Source organism: Peromyscus leucopus, chromosome 12 (assembly GCF_004664715.2).
Source record: "Peromyscus leucopus breed LL Stock chromosome 12, UCI_PerLeu_2.1, whole genome shotgun sequence".
Classification (NCBI taxonomy): Eukaryota; Metazoa; Chordata; class Mammalia; order Rodentia; family Cricetidae; genus Peromyscus; species Peromyscus leucopus.
This window is the reverse complement of record NC_051073.1, coordinates 6,555,544-6,576,765: the sequence shown is the minus strand read 5'-3', so window position 1 is coordinate 6,576,765 and position 21,222 is coordinate 6,555,544. Positions and strand designations below refer to the sequence as shown.

The window sequence follows — 21,222 nt, the reverse complement described above, 5'->3', positions numbered from 1 at the left end:
AAGTTCTTGCTGACTTGGCTCTTGGGTGCTCTCCGAATCCTCACACTGGTATTCTCACTCTAACAAACGCTGTGAACACTGACCCACAGGTGGTGTGGCTAAGGACACTTCGATGTAAAACATGGAGTAAAGAAGAACATTCTTGGGTTTTCCCTTGTGGTTTCAAAATCACTTCAAGTCACAGGAAGCTGAAGAAGACAAGGGGACATAGGAATTGTCTTCACCCAAGTTGAGCAGAGTTACCATTGCCACGCTTGCTTTGCAGACGTATCTTAAGCTTCTGAGAGCTTACATTACATTGGCTTACATTACTCCCTTTAAAGTTCTTGGGGGCATTCTTAAGGTAGCGACAGTTAATCACAATTATTATAAAAACCTACAAAGTTACTTTGGGTGTGTTTCAATTCAAAGACATCGGATATTGCCGGTTAGCATAAAGAGAAATCATTTAGAGGTCGAGTGTTGCATTTAGCTCTGTGCCTCTTGTTCCCCTTAATCTGGGACAAATTCCTTGTCTCCCACCCTATGTTTGAGGCCAGTGATGCTGTGAATGCCCCACAACTTGGGATCATGTTGTTTCTCATGACTAGATCTAGACTGTACATTTGGGGCAGGGGTACACCCTAGTGAATGGTAGTGTGTTCAGATGTGCTGCTGTCCTGTGTGGTCAAGGCGCTCGCTTCCTAGCTCCATTGTCAAGCTGGGGTGGTTTTTTTTTTTTTTTTTTGCTTGTTTGTTTTTGATGAATTTTGCTTGTTTGAACTATGAATTAATTAGTAAGTCATAGGCCACTACTGTTATTTATTAATTTTTTTTAAATGTTTCCAGATTTAGCTAATGGGACCTTCATGGAAGTTTTGTGGAGTTTTTTGTTGTTGTTGTTGTTTTTGTTTTTGACATAGCTCCATCAGTATTGGAAGTACCTATTTCTAGTATACCAGAACATTCTAGGCTCATGTTGTTCTTTCTGTATCCCAGTTGGGTCAAGCATCTGGTAGGAAATGGTCTAAGTGTGCTCATGGCTGTAGAGATTTGCACCATTTTACCCTTTGATATACAGGGCATCATCTGCTGGCTCCAGTTCTGTTTAATTCATCTATTTGGTGTGTGCACACCTGCTTGTGAAGCCTGGAGCTGGCACTGGGCGTGTTCCCCAGTTGTTTGCCAAGGCCGAGTCTCTGCCGAGCCTGAGCTTGCTAACGGTAGTTAGCTCCTTGTCCAGGATTCCCTGTCCCTGCTGGCCCAGTGCTGGGACTGCAGGCGACCACAGTACCTGCTCAGCTTTGACATGTGCCTGGGAATCTGGACTTGAAAAGCTGATGATACTGACCCACTTGTTACACTTACTCTAAAGTCTGTAGAATTAAAAGACATTTTATTTGCATATTTCGTGTTTGCATACAGAATTCTGAATTGGAGCGTTTTCAGAACACTAGAAACTAGGAAACAGTGGAAATTTGGAAACCTAATATGATTTTTTTCCCTAGTTTGTATGTTTCATGTTACAACATTTCAGTTTTGCTGGAAGTCTCGGGCCCAGTGGGCTCTCTGAGCGTGGCGGCACGGTCCTGGGGTGTAGGGGGTGCTCTTTGTTTAGCCCTTGGATTGCTTGGGTTGCTACACCTAAGTTTCTCAGTCTCGTTGGCTCGCTCTTTTCAGCTCTTTTCCTCTTCTCAGAAGTTTCTAAGCTGTATCTTCTAGCTTTTTTTGTGGACAAATTTAAGCAACTTCTATCAGATTTTCATTTTAAGAGCTCTTCTGTGCCCGAGTCTTGTGAGAGCCTGTCTTTATTTCCTGGATGTGGCTTCTCATCCACGGAAACACTGGAGCTTTTTCTTCCGTGTCCCTTACTCCAAGACAGCTTTTTTCTGTCTGTGGTCTTCTGTGGTAAAGGCTTGTCTCAGTGTGTGCAGGTCATTGGCTGTCTTGCTGCGGTCTGCTAAGGTGTGTGTGTGTGTGTGCAGGTCATTGGCTGGCCATGCTGCTCTTGTATGGTAAAGGCTTTTCTCGGTGTGTGCAGGTCATTGGCTGGCCATGCTGCTCTTGTATGGTAAAGGCTTTTCTCGGTGTGTGCAGGTCATTGGCTGGCCATGCTGCTCTTGTATGGTAAAGGCTTTTCTCGGTGTGTGCAGGTCATTGGCTGGCCATGCTGCTCTTGTATGGTAAAGGCTTTTCTCGGTGTGTGCAGGTCATTGGCTGTCTTGCTGCAGTCTGCTAAGGTGTGTGTGTGTGTGTGTGTGTGTGTGTGTGTGTGTGTGTGTGCAGGTCATTGGCTGGCCATGCTGCTCTTGTATGGTAAAGGCTTTTCTCGGTGTGTGCAGGTCATTGGCTGTCTTGCTGCAGTCTGCTAAGGTGTGTGTGTGTGTGTGTGCAGGTCATTGGCTGGCCATGCTGCTCTTGTATGGTAAAGGCTTGTCTCGGTGTGTGCAGGTCATTGGCTGTCTTGCTGTGGTCTACTCAGGTGAACAACAGCAAAGATGCTCTCTGCCGGGGGTTTTGTCAGCTTCAGCACAGAAAGCTTGAAACTGAAGGATGTGTCTGGAGATGAGGTTCTGAGTAGAGCACCTCTGTAGTGTGTGAGGCCCTGAGCTCTGCCCTCAACAGCCTCCCAAGACAGAGAAATCTGGTGGACCACCACTTTGAGAGCACAGGGTTTCAGTGCTCACTGCAGTTTTTCTTGGTCTTTTTGGTATGACACCCTACTTAGAGCAGTGCGTGTGCCTCCTGCCCGTAGACTGCCCTCTGTTGAGTCCCCTCCAGAGACTCCTGTGCGTGCATCTCGGAATCTACCAACTGTGTGCCTTCCCTCCCCCTGACTTAACCCTCATTTCCAGAGCACAGCCCAAGGTCTGTGGGTGTGGCCCATCTTCCCTGCTGCAGGTTCCCACCTCCTTCCTGTGGCTCTTTCCTCTCCCACCTTCCCCAGGACTTTACCTTAGAGTGTGTATCCGTGCGTGTATCGTGTTGTGTACTGTGTGTGTGTGTGTGTGTGTGTGTGTGTGTGCGCGCGCGCGCACGCGCGCGGTCATGCATGCTGCAGTAAAGCTGGAAAAGTTATCTCACGTCTTGGTGGGTTTTCTGGAATCCTCCAGTTTGCCAGGGTGTCTTGGTGTCTGCCCTTGAGTTTGGCCTTTCAAGGTTGAAATTTCAGAGCTTTTGCCCATTACTTCTCTTCCCTGAAAGAATGCTGACTATTGAAAGCAAAGCTGGAGTGTACAATTCTGTTTTCCTTGAAAGTACAGAATTGTGAAGATTTGATGTTTCAAAGGTAGTAGACCTGACCGAGCAAAGCATTTTACTGTGACACTTGACATGGATAGCACACACAGAACAACACAGACGGACTGTAGTTATCATGATTTTTCACTAGATTCTCCAGATTTCCAGTGAACACTGACTTGGCAAACACAAGTTCTCCTTGGTCAGGTTCCTGGGAAGCCATTTTTGTCAACTGATCATCTTGATTTTACCTGTGTCTGCTTAGGACTCCACACTAGTAAATGTGCCTGTGACATGCACCTAACCTTTTCCTTAAGGCCCAAGACCACACACTATGAAGTACTCCGTTATTGCACTTAAATAGCATCAGCAAAGCCATACACGCTCACAAAGCAAACAACAACTAAAGCACCACATCAACCTGGCACTAAATAGACTGCAGAAAGGGCGCTTGTTTAGGGTGGGAGCTGGAACGAGGCACCGCATTGCCCTGTTCCGCTGCAGCTGGGAATATGCGCAACAGCGAGTGACCCCTATTTCTATGTGCATGTCTGCAAATATGGATTTGGGGGTACAGACACATCTTACATAATGGACTTACGTTGACTTACTACAAAGTGAGTTCCAGGACAGCCAGTGCTATTACACAGAGAACCTTGTCTCCAAACCCCAGAAAACAAAAACAAAAACAAACAAACAAAAAAGAAGAAGCAGGCTGAGCAAGCCATGGGGAGCAAACCAGTAAGCAGCACCCCTCCATGGCCTCTGCCTCCAAGCACCTGCCCTACTTGAGCTCTGCCCTGACATCCTTCACTGTTACTTGGAGTCCAAGAAGAGACAAATCTCTTACAAACTGCTTTAGGTCATGGTGTTCATCACAGCAATAGAAACTAAACTAAGACACGTACATGCCTACACTCACACATATGAGCGTACGTTTGGAGGAAAAACAAAACAAGATCACCAATTCACATCTGTATAGCACTTTCATTTTCATTTTTGAACTATTATGACTGACAATTAAAAGGACTTCTTAAGAAAAATGGACTTATGTTGATAAGCAGACCCCTCCCTCCCTCCCTCCTCCCTCCCTCCCTCCCTCCCTCCCTCCCTCCCTCCCTCCCTCCTCCACAGGCAATAGAACACTGTCAGTCTCCCTCTTAGAAAGTCCTTGTTTTAGGGAGTTCATCTAATGACCCCACATCTTCAAAGTTCTCTCTCAAGTTTTTTCCCCCATCCTCCACTGAAGTAAATGTGCTCCTAAGTTTTAAAATTTGGTGTAATGTGCTCCACTCTCTGTGACATTGCCTTCATTTGTTTTCTGTCACTAAACAGAGTAACAGAGACTGATTTATGAAGACCAGAGGCTCATTTGACTCATGGATATGGGAACTGGGAGGTCCAAGAGCATGGTGCTAGCATCCCTCACTGCCACCTCCATTCCAGCATGTTGAGGACCTTGTCAAGTTCTAACAGGACATCGGACACTAAAGGAGCCAGAGCAGGACACAGGCACCCATGAGTCTGTCAGTCGTCTCCCAGTGGTCCTGTTCCAGATGTCTTCAGCATAAATGTGGGGACGGTGTTTCTCATACATGTAACTTGGGGCACACATTTGTCCTTCGCAGGTGTGAACTCAGGACACGGATTCCGATCCTTTACCATCTTAGTCTTTCTTTGTAAGCAGGGCCTGTGGAGTGAGGAGAGCAGATTGGCTGTGAACTCAGAATCTTTCCATTCGAGTCCTGGAATTGAAGACATGGCCAGGTGCCCTGTAAAGGCCCTTTACCACCTTCATCCATGTATTATCTAGACATCAGGTGGACGCGGCTCACTTTTCACAAATCTCTGACTTGGGTTTTGTACTCCAGACCAGATATTGCTAATGTTTAACTGGCGGTGATGAAAAAGGTACAACACGTATCTGCACACATGTACACACACACACACACACACACACACACACACACACACACACACACACATCTCAGACAGACACACACATCTCAGACAGACACACACCATACAGAGAAAAGTAGGTATAACACATGTACCTGCACACATGGACACGTACATCACAGACAGACAGACAGACAGACAGACCACACAGAGAAAAGTAGGTACAACACATGTACCTGCACACATGGACACACACATCCCAGACAGACAGACAGACCACACCACACAGAGAAAAGTGCAGCAAACGAGGATGCTGTTCTTCACTTGGTCCCTCCAGCTCCATGTCACCCCGTGGCAGGCTCCCTGATGCCCTGCTTGCATCTAGAGTTGCTAACTCTGTTTTCATGGCTTTTCAGACTTTTAGCTTTTGTAGCTCTGAGTTCCCTGCATGCTTTAGGATTTGAGCATCTGCTGATAATGAGTGATAATGAGGTTTGTTTGTTTTATTCCATCCCAAGTCAAGCTAGAGATCTGAATACACGGTGACTAACTGAATTTCTTTGCCTAGCTCCTCCTTGGTTATTTCTGGTTCCTGTACTCCAGCTCTGGTTTTGAGTAAGGTTGTGCATTTGCTTTATTATGCATTTCTGCCTTTCAAAAAGTGGCCTTTGTTTCTTCTTTGCAGTGAAGATCTTCTTTCTTCTGTCTTCTGACGGTTTTAGTCCCTTCCTCCTTTTCAGCTGGATCCAGTAGTAAGATCTTTCTCTTCTTGACTCTGACTTGGGCGTTCATCAGATGTGTGCTGACCGCACACAGGGCAGCTGCTGCCCCTCTCTGGGGCTGCGAGGGTAAGAGGCGAACTAGGAGGTTAGTTCAGGAAAAGGCACTCCTGCAGGGCTCACTGGACTGCTCCTGGGGTCACCGAGGCAAGGCATGTGCTTCCGAAGTAGCTGAGTCTCCGTGACCAACTTCATCGGGTAGTTCTGCGGTGGCGTATGTCCTTGTGTCTGTCTGCCCTGCTTTCATGGTGGAAACACATGAAGCACCTTCCCTCTGTCGCCTGGATTTCAGCACCTGCCTGGCTGGAGTGATGGTGCTGAGTTCCGCTGCACAGCCAGACGTGCAGATCTGCGGCCGTTAGCAGTGCCTGTTTCCGATTCTAATACTGCATTTTAAGAAAAAGGTAAAGAACACTTCTCTCAATACAGTCATCTCATTGGTATTTTTCCAGACGTTGCCCTGGCGTTTAGAAGATTTCCAGGATCTAACTAGAATCTCCTTCTGCGTCTCGTCTTTGCTGTCAAAATCCTTGGTTGATGCAAACCTTCCATGGCGTCCCTTTTGCTCAGTCTGTCCTCTGTGTGAAGAGACTGGAGTGGGCGGTAAAGGCAGGGACTAGATTGTGCACCGAGGCAGCAGTCAACAAGACGGCTCCTCCTCGGGAATCTCTACCTGACCCGTGCTCTCACCAGCCACTGCATGAGCTGTGGCATTTCATTTACTTGCTGCCATAGTAACCAGGACTCCTGCCTGTCTTCCTGTCTCCCTCTATTCATCTGGAAGGGACTGGGGAAGATGGAAATGGACCCAGCCAGAGGATCCTGGATTTGGGGATGTTCTCGGGATAGTAAACATGGGTGCTGCCTGAGTTGGTTTTGTTTCCTGCTGATGAAGTAGGAGCCACAGGTAGCCCCACCTCCACCCCCGTCCCCGGGATGGCTGTTCTCGCTGTGCTTTCTGGGAGGACTGTAGTCTTATCACGAGAAAGGCTGTTTACGCCTTCAATTGGAGTTAGGAAAGGTCTCTGTGTCTGAGTGAGGCCACTTAGACCCCAAAAGAAGGACCTATGTTCTGCCTCATGCAGATCCCAGCCTGCGATGTATACATGTGTGTTTATGCATATGCATAAACCACTGGAAGTGTGGGCACAATACACGGTAGAAAGGAGACTGGGAAGCTATAGGTACAGGGAGAGGAGACCATGGGGGGGGGTCCAGGAGAACAAGTAGAGAGGAGACCATGGGGGGGCGTGTACAGGAGAACATGTAGAGAGGAGACCATGGGGGGGGGGTACAGGAGAACAAGTAGAGAGGAGACCATGGAGGGTGGCGTACAGGAGAACAAGTAGAGAGGAGACCATGGGGGGGGGCGTGTACAGGAGAACATGTAGAGAGGAGACCATGGGGGGCGTGTACAGGAGAACATGTAGAGAGGAGACCATGGGGGGCGTGTACAGGAGAACAAGTAGAGAGGAGACCATGGGGGGGGGCGTGTACAGGAGAACATGTAGAGAGGAGACCATGGGGGGGGGCATGTACAGGAGAACAAGTAGAGAGGAGACCATGGGGGGGGGCATGTACAGGAGAACAAGTAGAGAGGAGACCATGGGGAGTGGGGTCCAGGAGAACAAGTAGAGAGGAGACCATGGGGGGGGGCGTGTACAGGAGAACATGTAGAGAGGAGACCATGGGGGGGGCATGTACAGGAGAACATGTAGAGAGAAGACCATGGAGGGTGGTGTACAGGAGAACAAGTAGAGAGGAGACCATGGGGGGGGGGTGTCCAGGAGAACAAGTAGAGAGGAGACCAGGGGAGGTAGCAGGTACTAAGGAAGGACCAAACACAGGCAAAAACCACGAGTCATGAAAGAGGATATAAAGCTAATTGTTTTTCTAGTTTCAATTTTTTTTTTTTTAAGAATGAAATAATTGTGGCTTTTGCCTTTTTTTTTTTAAAGATTTTTTTTTTATTATGTATGCAGCATATATGACAGCAGGCCAGAAGAGGGCACCAGATCTCATTACAGATGGTTGTGAGCCACCGTGTGGGTGCTGGGAATTGAACTCAGGACCTCTGGAAGAGCAAGCAGTGCTCTTAACCTCTGAGCCATCTCTCCAGCCCTCTAGTTTCAATTTTTAATGGTTTTGTCATTTTGTGGTGGGTACGTGAATAAAAATTCAGTTGACAGTGAAAGTGTAACACTGTGCGCAGTCCCCCTCCCCCCTTCAGAATGGCCTTTCTGCTGTAGTTCATTGAGATGTGTGTGCAGTGTGGACTGGGCCAGTGTCTGTTTCTGCTGTAGTTCATTGAGATGTGTGCAGTGTGGGCTGGGCCAGTGTCTGTTTCTGCTGTAGTTCATTGAGATGTGTGCAGTGTGGGCTGGGCCAGTGTCTGTTTCTGCTGTAGTTCATTGAGATGTGTGCAGTGTGGACTGGGCCGGTGTCTATTTCTGCTGTAGTTCATTGAGATGTGTGCAGTGTGGACTGGGCCAGTGTCTGTTTCTGCTGTAGTTCATTGAGATGTGTGTGCAGTGTGGACTGGGCCAGTGTCTGTTTCTGCTGTAGTTCATTGAGATGTGTGCAGTGTGGACTGGGCCAGTGTCTGTTTCTGCTGTAGTTCATTGAGATGTGTGTGTGCAGTGTGGACTGGGCCAGTGTCTGTTTCTGCTGTAGTTCATTGAGATGTGTGTGCAGTGTGGGCTGGGCCAGTGTCTGTTTCTGCTGTAGTTCATTGAGATGTGTGTGCAGTGTGGACTGGGCCAGTGTCTGTTTCTGCTGTAGTTCATTGAGATGTGTGTGCAGTGTGGACTGGGCCAGTGTCTGTTTCTGCTGTAGTTCATTGAGATGTGTGTGCAGTGTGGACTGGGCCAGTGTCTGTTTCTGCTGTAGTTCATTGAGATGTGTGTGCAGTGTGGACTGGGCCGGTGTCTATTTCTGCTGTAGTTCATTGAGATGTGTGTGCAGTGTGGACTGGGCCGGTGTCTGTTTCTGCTGTAGTTCATTGAGATGTGTGTACAGTGTGGACTGGGCCAGTGTCTGTTTCTGCTGTAGTTCATTGAGATGTGTGTGCAGTGTGGGCTGGGCCAGTGTCTGTTTCTGCTGTAGTTCATTGAGATGTGTGTGCAGTGTGGACTGGGCCAGTGTTTGTTTGAGTGGCTAAGTTTACCCTGCAGGGTGACGTTTACATTCGTGAGTTCATTACAATATAGTGATTTTTATTAAAGAAAAGAGAAAGTTGTGGGTTTCAGGATGGCTCAGCAGGTAAATGCTGTCTGTGCAAGCCGGGGGCCTGAGGGGGACCGTGGGAGCCACAGAGAGGTGGGGGGAGAGGGCTGACACTGTAAAGTTGTCCAGACATCACACTCACTCGCGCGCGCACACACACACACACACACACACACACACACTCACACTCACACACACACACACACACACACACACACACACACACACTCACACACACACACACACACACACACACACTCACACACACACACACTCACACACACACACACTCACACACTCACAGAATAATAATAAGTGAAGAAGAGAAGGCTTAGGGCCTCGTATAAACTGCTGCATGTCACTTTTGTAGAGTTCGAAAGAGCTGGGTCCCGGGTAGACCCCAGATCTCACCTTTGCTCCTGGAGAGAGAAACATTTCAGGGCCCAGGACCTTTGAATCTCAAAGTCAGTTGAATTTTGAATTGACATATATGTGGGAGAGATGGGAGCATCTTTTTTCTTTGTTCCAGACAGGGCCTTCTGTAGCCCAGGCTGGCCTCAAACTCACTGTGTAGCCAAGGATGAGCTCTTGTCCCCTCCCCAGAGTGCTGGGGTTGCGGGTGTGTCCTCACTGGCTGGACGTCTTAGTTTGAAGCTCACTGGGTTGCAGTGTGTGTTGAGGATGCCACGGTGATCGCCTTCTCCCTGTGACTGGGCTCACGTAGTGAAGGGCATGTTAGGTTCTATTCAGGAAAGCCCCCAAAGTCATTCTTAAAATATATCCGAGTGACAGTCTTTGACTTGAGGCTCTGGAAAAAAGCTGACGAAGGAACTAAACCACGTCACAGTTGAATTACAGGGTTATATGTGAATCATATAATGTTAGCCTGTGTATACAAGCAGCTAATAGCTAACACCCTGCTCTGTGGGTCAGTTTTTAAGATTATCCATTGGCATCCTGGAGCCGTCTAGTGCCAGGGTCGTCACTGATGGGCCATCATGGACCAGCTCCCAGCCTCCTGGAGAGCTGTCTTGTTTCTGATTTAATAGTCTTCTGCCCACCTTGTTGCTGAAATGACTTCACAGTTGTCTGTCGGCCTTTGCAGGTTGAACCGTAGCTTGCACACTCATTGGCAGGGTAAACCCTACCTCCACTTCTTCTTAGGCCCTGGATTTGGTGACGGTGATCTGTGTGGAACTGAGGAGCCTCTGGGCTCCTCCTTTTCCCTTCCATTCTTTTATGTTCTTTTCTTTTTCATCATGTAGCCCAGCGAGTGCATGGTCATTATTTCCCAGGTCTCCAGCTCCCGCTTCCGGCAGGCAGCACAGCCTTAGCTCTCCTCCAGGGACCACTGGTATGTTGGGCGCATTGGTCAGTGTTCTGATCAGATTCTAGGGCCAGTGATCCCAGTTCCTCCTGAGTTAAATTTCACTCTGTTTCCCCAAGAGACAATGATAAGTTGTAATAGCCATTGGTCCTGGAACTACATCCTGCCAGGCTCTGAGTAACCCGGAAGCTGTCTGTATGCCCATAACTGATTGTTACTGGAAACTTGTGTGAATACAGAATCAGCAACTGTGTATGTTTTCAGGAGCAGATCTAGGATTCACAGAATTCACAAACTGCACTGATCACTCCCCCATGTGCCCACAGTGAACTAAATTTGTTCCCAAGGAAGTTTACTCCTAATTTGGCCATTAAGGGAAATGGGATCTAGGCTCCCAAACATAAGCAGAACTTCCATGTGACGCAGTAACACAACTTCTGGGACTGAAAATGAAGGAAGAAATCAGTGTATTTAAGAGAAACCAGTGTCCCCATGTGTTACAGCAATGCTCACTATAGATAAGGCACAGAGTCTTCTTCTGTGTGTCTGTCAGTGTTCATGGAGAAAACACAGCACACACATAGTGAAATACTCTGCTGTAGAGAAAACAGCACACACATAGTGAAATTCTCTGCCGTAGAGAAAACAGCACACACACAGTGAAATACTCTGCCGTAGAGAAAACACAGCACACACACAGTGAAGTACTCTGCCGTAGAGAAAACAGCACACACATAGTGAAGTACTCTGCCGTAGAGAAAACACAGCACACACATAGTGAAGTACTCTGCCGTAGAGAAAACACAGCACACACATAGTGAAGTACTCTGCCGTAGAGAAAACACAGCGCACACATAGTGAAATTCTCTGCCGTAGAGAAAACACAGCACACACATAGTGAAGTACTCTGCCGTAGAGAAAACAGCACACACATAGTGAAATTCTCTGCCGTAGAGAAAACACAGCACACACATAGTGAAATTCTCTGCCATAGAGAAAACACAGCACTGCCATAGAGAAAACACAGCACACACATAGTGAAATTCTCTGCCGTAGAGAAAACACAGCACACACATAGTGAAATTCTCTGCCATAAAAGCAGTGAGCTCATGTCAGTTGCACCAGAAAGGACCAGTCTGAAGGGTGCAGCAGGTGTCACAAGCAGGCCCAGGACACAGAACTGCAAGTGCTCACCTTTGAAGAAGCTAAGTAAGTTGGCCCCACAGTGGTAAAGAGCAGACCGATTTCGAGAGAGTGAGGATAGAGAGGTTAGTAACAGGTGCAGAGAGCAGGAGGGGAGCCCTGTAGTCAAGGGAGTAACTCAGACATTAAGCTACGTTTCAGAATAGCTTGGAGAACGGGTTTTGGAAATGGCAAGTGTCTAGGTGTGGGATAAGACAGTTCCTCTGATCTGAGAGCTTCTCGCTGTGTGCATGTATTGAAATACATTGATCCATACAGAAGGCCTATTGTGTGTCCACTGGTTTTTAATGGTTTCTATGACAACTTTTATTGACTATAAAACAAATCAGTTAATAAAACAATGTTAAAGTAAGCAAACGTAGATCCTCTCATTTGTTAGCTAAGCAGCTGACGTTTCTCATACTCTTCCTGTGTGTGCATATAGAAAATGCACATGTGTTTTTATTATTAAATGTATATTTATTATTAACACATTTATTGACTGGTGAGGTGGCATGGTGGGTAAAGATCTGCAGTGGAAAGAACCAGCTCCCAAGTGTTGTCCTTCTGACCTCTGGACGGGCACTGTGGCATGTCCGTGTCCATGTGTGTGCACACACTAGTGAATGCATGAGGCATGTCAGCAAGTAAAGATCAGTAGCATGTTTGTTTGTTTGTTAAAATTATTTATTTTTATTGTCTGTGCACTGGTGTTTTGCTTGCACGTGCGTGAATGTGTCAGATCCTGGAACTGGAGTTGTAGACGGTCGTGAGCTGCTGTGTGGGTGCTGGGAACTGAACCCGGGTCCTCTGGAAGAGCAGCCAGTGCTCTTAACCACTGAGCCACCTCTCCAGGCCCGAGAGCATGTGTTCAGTGCTGACATAAGAATATCTTACTTGTTCAAATTCAGTGAAAATAGTTTTATTGAGCATATCTGCTGTTAATGGGCAGCCAACTTCACTTAACGAAGTATGTTGTGAGCTTTGTCACAATCGTCTTGATAGTTAGACCCTTGTATGTGGGTATGCCAGATTGTTTAGAGTAAGTTTTTAAAGTGATTATGGAATTTTAAGTATATGTATTTCAGCTAATAAACGTTCCAGAAAGCTTCTGTTTTTGCCAGTGTTGTAGGTAAGTTTTAAAGAAACTGAAACCATAGACAGAATACTGCCCTGAGTAGCAATCAGCTCAGGCTCCTACCTATTGGAAACACATCTCCACATTGATTTGCCCCACATTCCAGTTCCGTCCTTCTCCCTGCCCACTGCCCGTTCAGACCTTCTCTGGGCACTTTGCGTTGACACTGTTTTCAGGACCTGCCTGGAGTTTGCTTTCTCTCACCTGCCACGTTAAAGTGGCCGTTCATCTGCCTTCTCAGCACTTGGCTTTTCACTTGCCTTTGGCCTGCGCTTTAACTGACCACCTGGCCAGTCACTGTCCCGGTCTGCAGCATGCTTTAAGAGCAGGACTCTGCCTCACACTGTCTTTCCTTTGGGGTTGGATTTCACAGTGAGCAACTTGACATACTTGTCTGGGGAAAGAAACTTTAAAAAGAGTGTTTGCAGGTCAATATTTTGAGCCATAAGAAATAGTGCTTGGTTGTTCCTGATTCCCTCAAAGGGACAGTTTCAAAAGACTTGACTTTGATTTCTGGGACCAAGGGATTTGGCACACCCCTGAGAAATAAATACAGTTCCTGCTGCCTCCGTGGCTGGTAGTCAGGATGTGTGTATGCATCTTCTCTTCTAACGCCCCCCCCCCATGTGAATTACTGTCAGGTGGCACAGTGAGGCTTGGTGGGTGTTTTATTATCCCGGAACTGTTACTACACACGGGGAATAAGTTTTGCAGAGCGACCGCTTGTTACGCCTGAACTGTGAATCTTGCAGAATTTAGTCAGACATCATCTTTACAGTCTTGCATTTACTGGAGTACTGTCAGAGCATTGTGTTTGCTGCTGCAGTCAGAGTCTTGCTGAATAGCCGTAGAGAGGCCAGTACATGAACAGGATGGAAGGAACCCCTCACACCCAACACAGTGAACCAGCAAACTCTAATATTAACAGCGGAGGAAGAAAACGGCCGTGGATAATCCAGTCAGAACAGCCCACAGGACCATAGGAAATAGCAGCTCCCTCAATAATAACTTTCAGTGGAAATAGCCTTAACTCACCAGTTAAATGATGCAGATTAACTGCGTTGGAAAACAAGATCCAACCATTTGTTGCCTTAAAGAGACATAATTTACTGGCAAAGATACTGGAAAACCTAGTCAAAGGGTGAAGGTCAACTTACCTGGAAAATGGAGGTTGGAAAGAAGCTGCGATAGCTCATCTGAGAGCAGAACTAGTTGGAAGAGAGATGTCAGAAACCACCCAAATTTTGTAATCCGTGAATGGGCCAATAAACTGAACAGTTTTCAAAGGTACAAACGCAAATGGCCAGTAAACATTTAAAAAGTGTTCCGCATCAGTGGCCATCAGGTAATGCACACAAAAACCTCTTACCCCAGTCAGAACTGCTCTCATTAGGAAACCAAGAGCAGTGACCTCTGGTGAGGAGATGGGAGAGAGGAGACCAGAGTCACTGCCCTTGGGAATGTGAAGTGCTGGACCCGCTATGGAAACCCATCTAGACGTTTCTCAGAAAACCAAAAGTATAGTACTATATGACCCAATATACCACTGCTAGGCAAACACCCGAAAGCTCTCAGTTTGTACCACATGGGCACCTGTACGTCCATGTCGACTGGCCACACTGTTCACCAGAGCTGCTGTGCCCATCAGATGAGTGGGTAAGGACAGTGAGTTGTCAGAAAAATTAAGGAGCTGAAAATTACATGCAGTGTCACATGTTTTCTGTCGCCCCAGATTTTGTGTATGGATACATATGTACGCGGGGATAAAGATTGTGAAGCTGGAATGGGGACTGTGAGAGGGTGTCAGGGGTAGAAACAAAAGCCAGGGTGATAAAATACACCTGAACTGAAGCAGGAAGTGGGTGGGCAGGGGAGGGGCCGGAGGAGAGGAGGGGAGGGGCCGGAGCAGGGGAGGGGCCGGAGCAGGGGAGGGGCTGGAGGAGGGGAGGGGCCGGAGCAGGGGAGGGGCGGAGAGGAGGGGGAGGGGGAGGGACCGGAGCAGGGGAGGGGCTGGAGCAGGGGAGGGGCTGGAGGAGAGGAGGGGCCGGAGCAGGGGAGGGGCCGGAGCAGGGGAGGGGCTGGAGGAGGGGAGGGGAGAAGTGGTAAAGAGGTGAGCACAGTGGAGTGTGCCCCCAGCGCTTTGAAAGCTCATTAAAAAGCCGAACAATCATAAATTCACCTGTGAAACTGTAAACTTGTGTTTTTTGTGTTTTTACACAACAGTAGCTTTAAAAGCAGACGGGATTTCTGGTGCACTGAACGTGTTGGTTCCTGTCCAGTGCGGTTGTCTGTGCTGCGGCTGGTCGGTTACTGAGCGAGCCTCTTGAGCTCTGTTCCACAGCCGGGCCTGCTGGTTACAGACCTCGTGGCCTCGTTTGCAGCGTGCAGCCGCACGGCTATTTTCACAAGTGTTTTCTCTCCGACCATGAGAAGTCCGTCCTGTTACTTCCCTTGTCTGTCCACACTGTGTTGTCTGCAAAAGCCCGCTGAGGTTATACACGTGACTGTGTTTCTTAGTACCCCGGCCTTGTCCTTACTGCGTTTTACTGGGACCTTAAAATAGCTCTGGGCTGCAACTCTTTAATTTTTGTTTTATTTGAAACAAGGTCTCTACATAGTCCCGACTGTCCTAGAACTCACTATGTAGAGCAGGCTAAGTCTGCCTCCCAAGTGCTGTGGTTAAAGGCATGCACCACCACGCCTGGGCAGCTCTTAATTAATTCATGTGTGTGGGGTGGCACATACGTGTGGAAGTCAGAGGACAACTTGTGGGGATGAGTTCTCTCTCCCACCAGGTGAGTCTCTGCTGCTGCTCAAGGTCTGCCACTCTTGAGTCACCAAACTGTAGGACAAACAAGGTTCTGGGAAGTCACATAGCTATGCTAGACCCAGCTTCACAGTTGAGCCTTGCGTGTGTAGGCAAGATGGCTTGTCGCACATTTGTGGTAGATACACATCCATTTCTTCCCCAAGGTCTTCTATTACAGACCTTAACTCTAATCTCTTGGAAGTTAGTGTTCACTACACTTTTTTTTTTCCCCACAATTCTGGAAGAATTTTTCTCAATGCAAAGTTTCTAGGAACCTAATGTGTTGACGTTTTCAAACAGTGTTATTTTGAAGGATATGGAGTCTTCAAGTTAGATCCAGCAAAGAGTGGGAAAGACTTTACATTATACATTTGATGATTTCTGTCCTGCCTCTACCTTCTCGGGCCTGACTGCTTAGGGAGTTTGCTCCAGCTACTTGCTGTTGTGACATACATTTCCAAGTCATAGTCCTAGGAAAAGCTTAGGACTATAGGAAAGAAATAAGAAAAAATGTCATGAATACATAAAGTAGATAATAGTTTGTTAAAGTATACGGAAATTAACTATAAAATATTAAATTTAGCAAGCTTGCATGCTTATAAAACAAAAGAAGCTAAAAATCATACACAACACCCACTCTTCCCAGTCCAGAAAGCAAAATACTACATTCTATGTGAGTGAGTGAGTGAGCGAGTGCGAGTGAGTGAGTGAGTGAGTGAGCAAGCGAGCGAGCGATGTCATAACTGTGCGACCACGCTCATTCCCAGCTGCGTCCTGCTGCTCCTCCAGTGAGCTCAGGTGTTACCAGGAGTAATGCCCACAGTGAGCTGATCACCGTGGGGGCAGTTCCTGTCTGGTACACTCTGCCATAGCAAAGTGGATTTTGGTTGTTCTTGGGTTTTTCACTGCTTGTAATTTACAGAACATCTGCTATATGCTAGTTGACTGTTTAATGCTAACCAGTGAGACTTCTCATTAAGAGGCCAGTAGGTAGGTGTTTGGATAGTCAAGTTGACTGTTGGAGTTTTGGCTTCAGGGGTGGATGTTGGCACAGGCGAACCTTGCTGTTGTTGGAGGGTCTACTGTAGGGTGTAATGTCTCATTAACATAAATCCAGGTAGGCACAAACTTGCACTCCTCGTGGATTCTTCAGCCCCACACATGTGTTGCATGATGTGAATTAGGGTGGGCGTAGATAGATGGAATGGTAAGGTCATGGACTTGGTGTTGAGCTGGTGGTGGTCATTGGCCTGCTGACCCGTCCAGTGGGAGTCCACTTCTGTATCATCACACCTAGGCTGTGATGTGTGGTGTATTTCAGGGTGAGAGGCCTGAGGCCTTGCTGGCTTCCTCAACCATGCACAGTGGAAAACAGGGGTTGGCCACGGAGTGATGATCAGGTTTGGTGGCCATCTGGTATCTGTTGTAACTACAAATCTGCTTTAAGGAAAAACAGCCACAAACACTTCAAATGCATGAGTTGGCTGTGTTTCCATAAAACTTAATGTCTTTGGGAGTCTACTTTATTTGAGGTAAGGTATATGAAAAATGTTGAGCAACTTTAGTAACCAAAAACCTTTTCTTCCTCTTTCAGTCTCTCTTTTCAAAGAAATTGCATCGTGTGTGTGTGTGTGTGTGTGTGTGTGTGTGTGTGTGTGTGTGAGTGAATGTGGGCTCACTTTTCCCTGTGTGCATTTAGAGGTCAGAGGATAACTTGTGTGAATTAGTTTTTTCCATCCACCACATGGGTCCCAGGGATTGACCTCGGGTTGGGGAGTGAGTGCCTTTAGCCACTGAGTCATCTCACCAGCCTCAGTCTCTAAACTACTGACTAGTTTGAAATCACAGCTAAATGAGTGTGTCCATTTACACAGTTCATGCCTTGACTTTGCTACAAAGTGAAAGAATATGTTTTGTTTTCTTAAACTGCCTTTATGGTAGGTAGCCATTTTTTTTTAACTGATATGATAAAATCTCCTTTTAAAAAGAACATTTCTTTGTGTTTGTATGGTGTGTGTATGTGTACTTGTGTGTGTTGGGGGGAGGATTCACTCCCCTGTGTATGTGGGGAGAGGGTATGCACTTGGTGAGTGTGTATACATGTGGTGTGTGTTTGTGTGTGTGCCCTCCCCTGTGACTGTGTGTGTGTGTGTGGGGGGGGTGAGACCAGGCGTTTACTTCAGGTATCTTTGTGGTTTTATCTACCATGTTCATTTTTATGGTCTCTCACCAAATTGGTGCTCACAGTTTGACTTGACCGCTTGGCCAGTGAGCCCCGGGATCTGCCCCCACTCACATGTATGCACACATGTGCACATGTCTGTCTCTATGGCATCGTCCTTTTCTGTTGTCTGCTCCCCTTCCATGTGTCTGTGTTCAACTCTTCATTAGACTGCGTGTGCTGCCATGGGATACAGGTGGAATCTTACCCTTTGCCCTTTTGGTTATGATCCCCTAATTTTCCTGTGGAATCCAGGCCTTTCCCACTTGGCTGTGGTGGGTCATGACTCAGGTGCCCTGACAACAGGCCGATCTCCTGGGATTTCTATTTTGACTCATAATATGGAAGACTGGACAGTGATTGGCCCTGCGGATCCTGGCTGAGGCCCTTGAGAGAGAAGCCGCTCGTTAGTTCCCACCTCCAGATCCACGGAGCTGTGCTGGCCCCGAGCTCTCTCCTCTGTACCTGTGAGCTGTCCTGTATCTTCAGAGCCCTTTGCTTCATTTTATTTATTTAGTTAGCCAAAACCAATTTCAGTTGCTTTTACCCAGAGATCTCTAGCAGCATGGCCTTAATTGATTATTCTAATTTTCATATTGATTGTGATTTTTTTCTTTCTTCTCTTTGAAAAACAAAACAAAACAAACAAACCTAGCCAGAGACAGCTGCTGCTTTGAAACGTACACTAGAATCCCTGATGGACCGCGGAGCCATCGTGAGGAACCTGGAAAACCTTGGTGAGCGAGTACTTCCGTACAAGATCTCCAGCCATGGCCAGCAGCACAGCAGAGGCGGGTAAGTTCCCTTGGGCGGTGGCTTCGTGGGCTTCAGAAAGAATACGGCTTCATCTTAGGAACAACGGTCACTGTTGTGCAGTTGTTCTTCAGGTAGCACTTACAGAAGCAATATTGTATCTGCATCAGTTAGGGTTTTGTTGATGTGAAGAGACACCATGACTACCACAGCTTTTCATAAAGGAAAACCTTTAACTGGGGCTGGCTTACGGTTCAGAGGTTCAGTCCATGATTATCATGGCAGGAAGCATGGTGGCATGCAGGCAGATGTGCCGGAGGAGTTGAGAGTTCTACGTTGGGATGAGCAGGGAGTGTGAGCCACTGGGCCTGGCTTGAGCTTCTCTGACCTCAAAGCCAACCCCTCCAACAAAGCCTCACCTACTCCAGCAAGGCCAACCCCTCCAACAAAGCCAACCCCTCCAACAAAGCCTCACCTACTCCAACAAAGCCAACCCCTCCAACAAAGCCAACCCCTCCAACAAAGCCAACCCCTCCAACAAAGCCTCACCTACTCCAGCAAAGCCTCACCTACTCCAACAAAGCCAACCCCTCCAACAAAGCCAACCCCTCCAACAAGGCCTCACCTACTCCAGCAAGGCCTCACCTACTCCAGCAAGGCGCATCTCCTAATAGTTCCACTCCCTCTGGGCCTATGAGGGCCACCTTCACTCAGACCCGCACAGATGGAGAGGTCAAACTGGCTTTAGCAGGCAGGTCAGAACAGAGAGCTGAAGTAGACAGCGGCCCTGTCGGCTCCCACTGGGGAAGCGGTTTTCAATCTCAGACTTCAGAAGGCCTTGGGTTGCAGATTACAAAGCAGACTTCTTTGGACCAGCTGCACCAGAGAGGAATGGTCCGACTTCCTCCAAACAGCGTACAGTTTTCTCTCTGGGTGTGTTTGACCAGGGCTCGACCCTGGCCCTCAGAACTTTGTGCTTGGGCAGCTTCTGGAGTCCTTGAGCACTGACTTCAGGTTCACGCTTGCGTTGTCTTGGGGATGGAAAGAGACTGCAGCTGTGTGCTGGTCAGGGCACTGCTTTACTGCTGTGGGTTTCACGGTGTGGACTTGGGTTGTGCTGGGGTGTGGCACACACTGCAGACATCTTCATTGCCTCCCCTGGTTTGGTGTCAGCTTCTGGAGAGCGCCTCGCCAGAGTGCCTGAGTGTTGCTAGGAGACAGGAAGTGTGCAGTGGCTGGGCTTCTTCTGTGGTCGTGATAACAATGAGGGATGGAGCATGTGTGCGTGCGCATGTGTGTGGCATAGTGTGCGTGCATGGCAGGGTGCACATCCTTTCTTCTTTTAAAACTTAGTCACACATTGGTGTGGCTTTACCACAGGACTGTGGATGTCCTTGCCTTTCTGTTGAAAAGGAACGTGTGCAGTCTGTCCAGAACAATTAGCTGTTCTTAGGTAGAAGGCGACAAGTCGTTGTCCTCATCCATGTGGTGCTTGTGGGGAATCCAGCTGGAGTGTCCCTTTTCTGTCTGTCGTCATGAGTTCTCTTCCCCCCGGCATTTCTTTTTATTCCCTGAGCTCACACTTGAGAGCTGCTGTGTTCACTCTTCTAGTGGCAGGCCTCCAGGTGTGGAGCATGTGTGGAGGGGTGGAGCCAGTGCTCATCTCGAGGTGCCCACCTGGCAGCACGCGCCCGTTGCAGGCCCTGCCCAGGTGCCTGTTCCTCACCAAGGATCGTTGGTGTTGGGAGAGCTCCTAGGAAGGGAGGGGCACCCACCGTCTTGGCTGTTCTCCGCATGTGTGGCTACCATGTACCAGGAAGAGGGATTCAGGGTTTGTACTTGTGTTGCTGAGAAAAGTCATTGCCCGCCTTGATCTGGTTAAGGTCCTATTTCAAAACTCTCTATCTGAATACTAGTTTACAGAGATGCCGAAACACAAACCAGGCGTGTGACGTCGGTGCGGCATGGGGAGCCTTACATGGCCGTCTTTCTAGAGACACAGTGGGACAGAAATGGTGAGGAGCCCTTCAGTAAGAGGTGGTGCTCGTCAGTTTCATGTGAGCCTGGTGTGTGTGTGTGTGTGTGTGTGTGTGTGTGTGTGTGTGTGTGTGTGTGTGAGAAAGTGCAGGCCTGTGCGTGCTATAGTGCATGAGTGGAAGTCAGAGGACACCTCCTGAAAGTTGGTTCTCCCTTGCCACTCTGGGATTTAGGATTGAACGAAGGTGATCAGGATTATGGACAAGCTCTTTCACCCTCCACCCCCTACCCCACCCTCCACCCCATCCCCACCCCCCCACCCTGAGCCATTTTGCTGGCCCAGGCATGACGCTTTATTTTTACGTACTCATAAATATTTTCTGTGCTGGTGTTTGTAAATGAGCACTGAGGCCTAGTATACTTAGAATTGCCTGAGTAAAGGTTTCTCGATGCCTGTCTTAGGGAGCTTCAGGTTAGTTGGGTGCTTCATCCAACCCCTCCTAGCCACTAAGCCACGCGCCGCCGCCGCCGCCGCCCCCCCCCAGTACACATTTCTTCAGTTGACAGATTGCTTGTGTGCAGTGTGCATAACCAAGGTGCTGCACACATGACATGTCACAGAAAGTGCACTCTTTGCAGATGGTTAAGAAACAGAGTAGGCTTGCTGACTACACATTTAGCATTTAAAGCTTG

The 21,222-nt window shown here is 48.0% G+C and overlaps 1 protein-coding gene across 1 annotated transcript in view; it reads left to right on the top strand.

The window, feature by feature from the left end:
* The window catches only part of Mrps6 (mitochondrial ribosomal protein S6), a 70,673-nt gene that overhangs the window by 35,752 nt on the left and 13,699 nt on the right, over positions 1–21,222 (top strand). Inside the window, exon 4 of the mRNA XM_028877050.2 lies at positions 18,455–18,594. Within this exon, the coding sequence (XP_028732883.1) occupies positions 18,455–18,594 (140 nt within the window). The remainder of the gene's footprint in view (positions 1–18,454; positions 18,595–21,222) is intronic.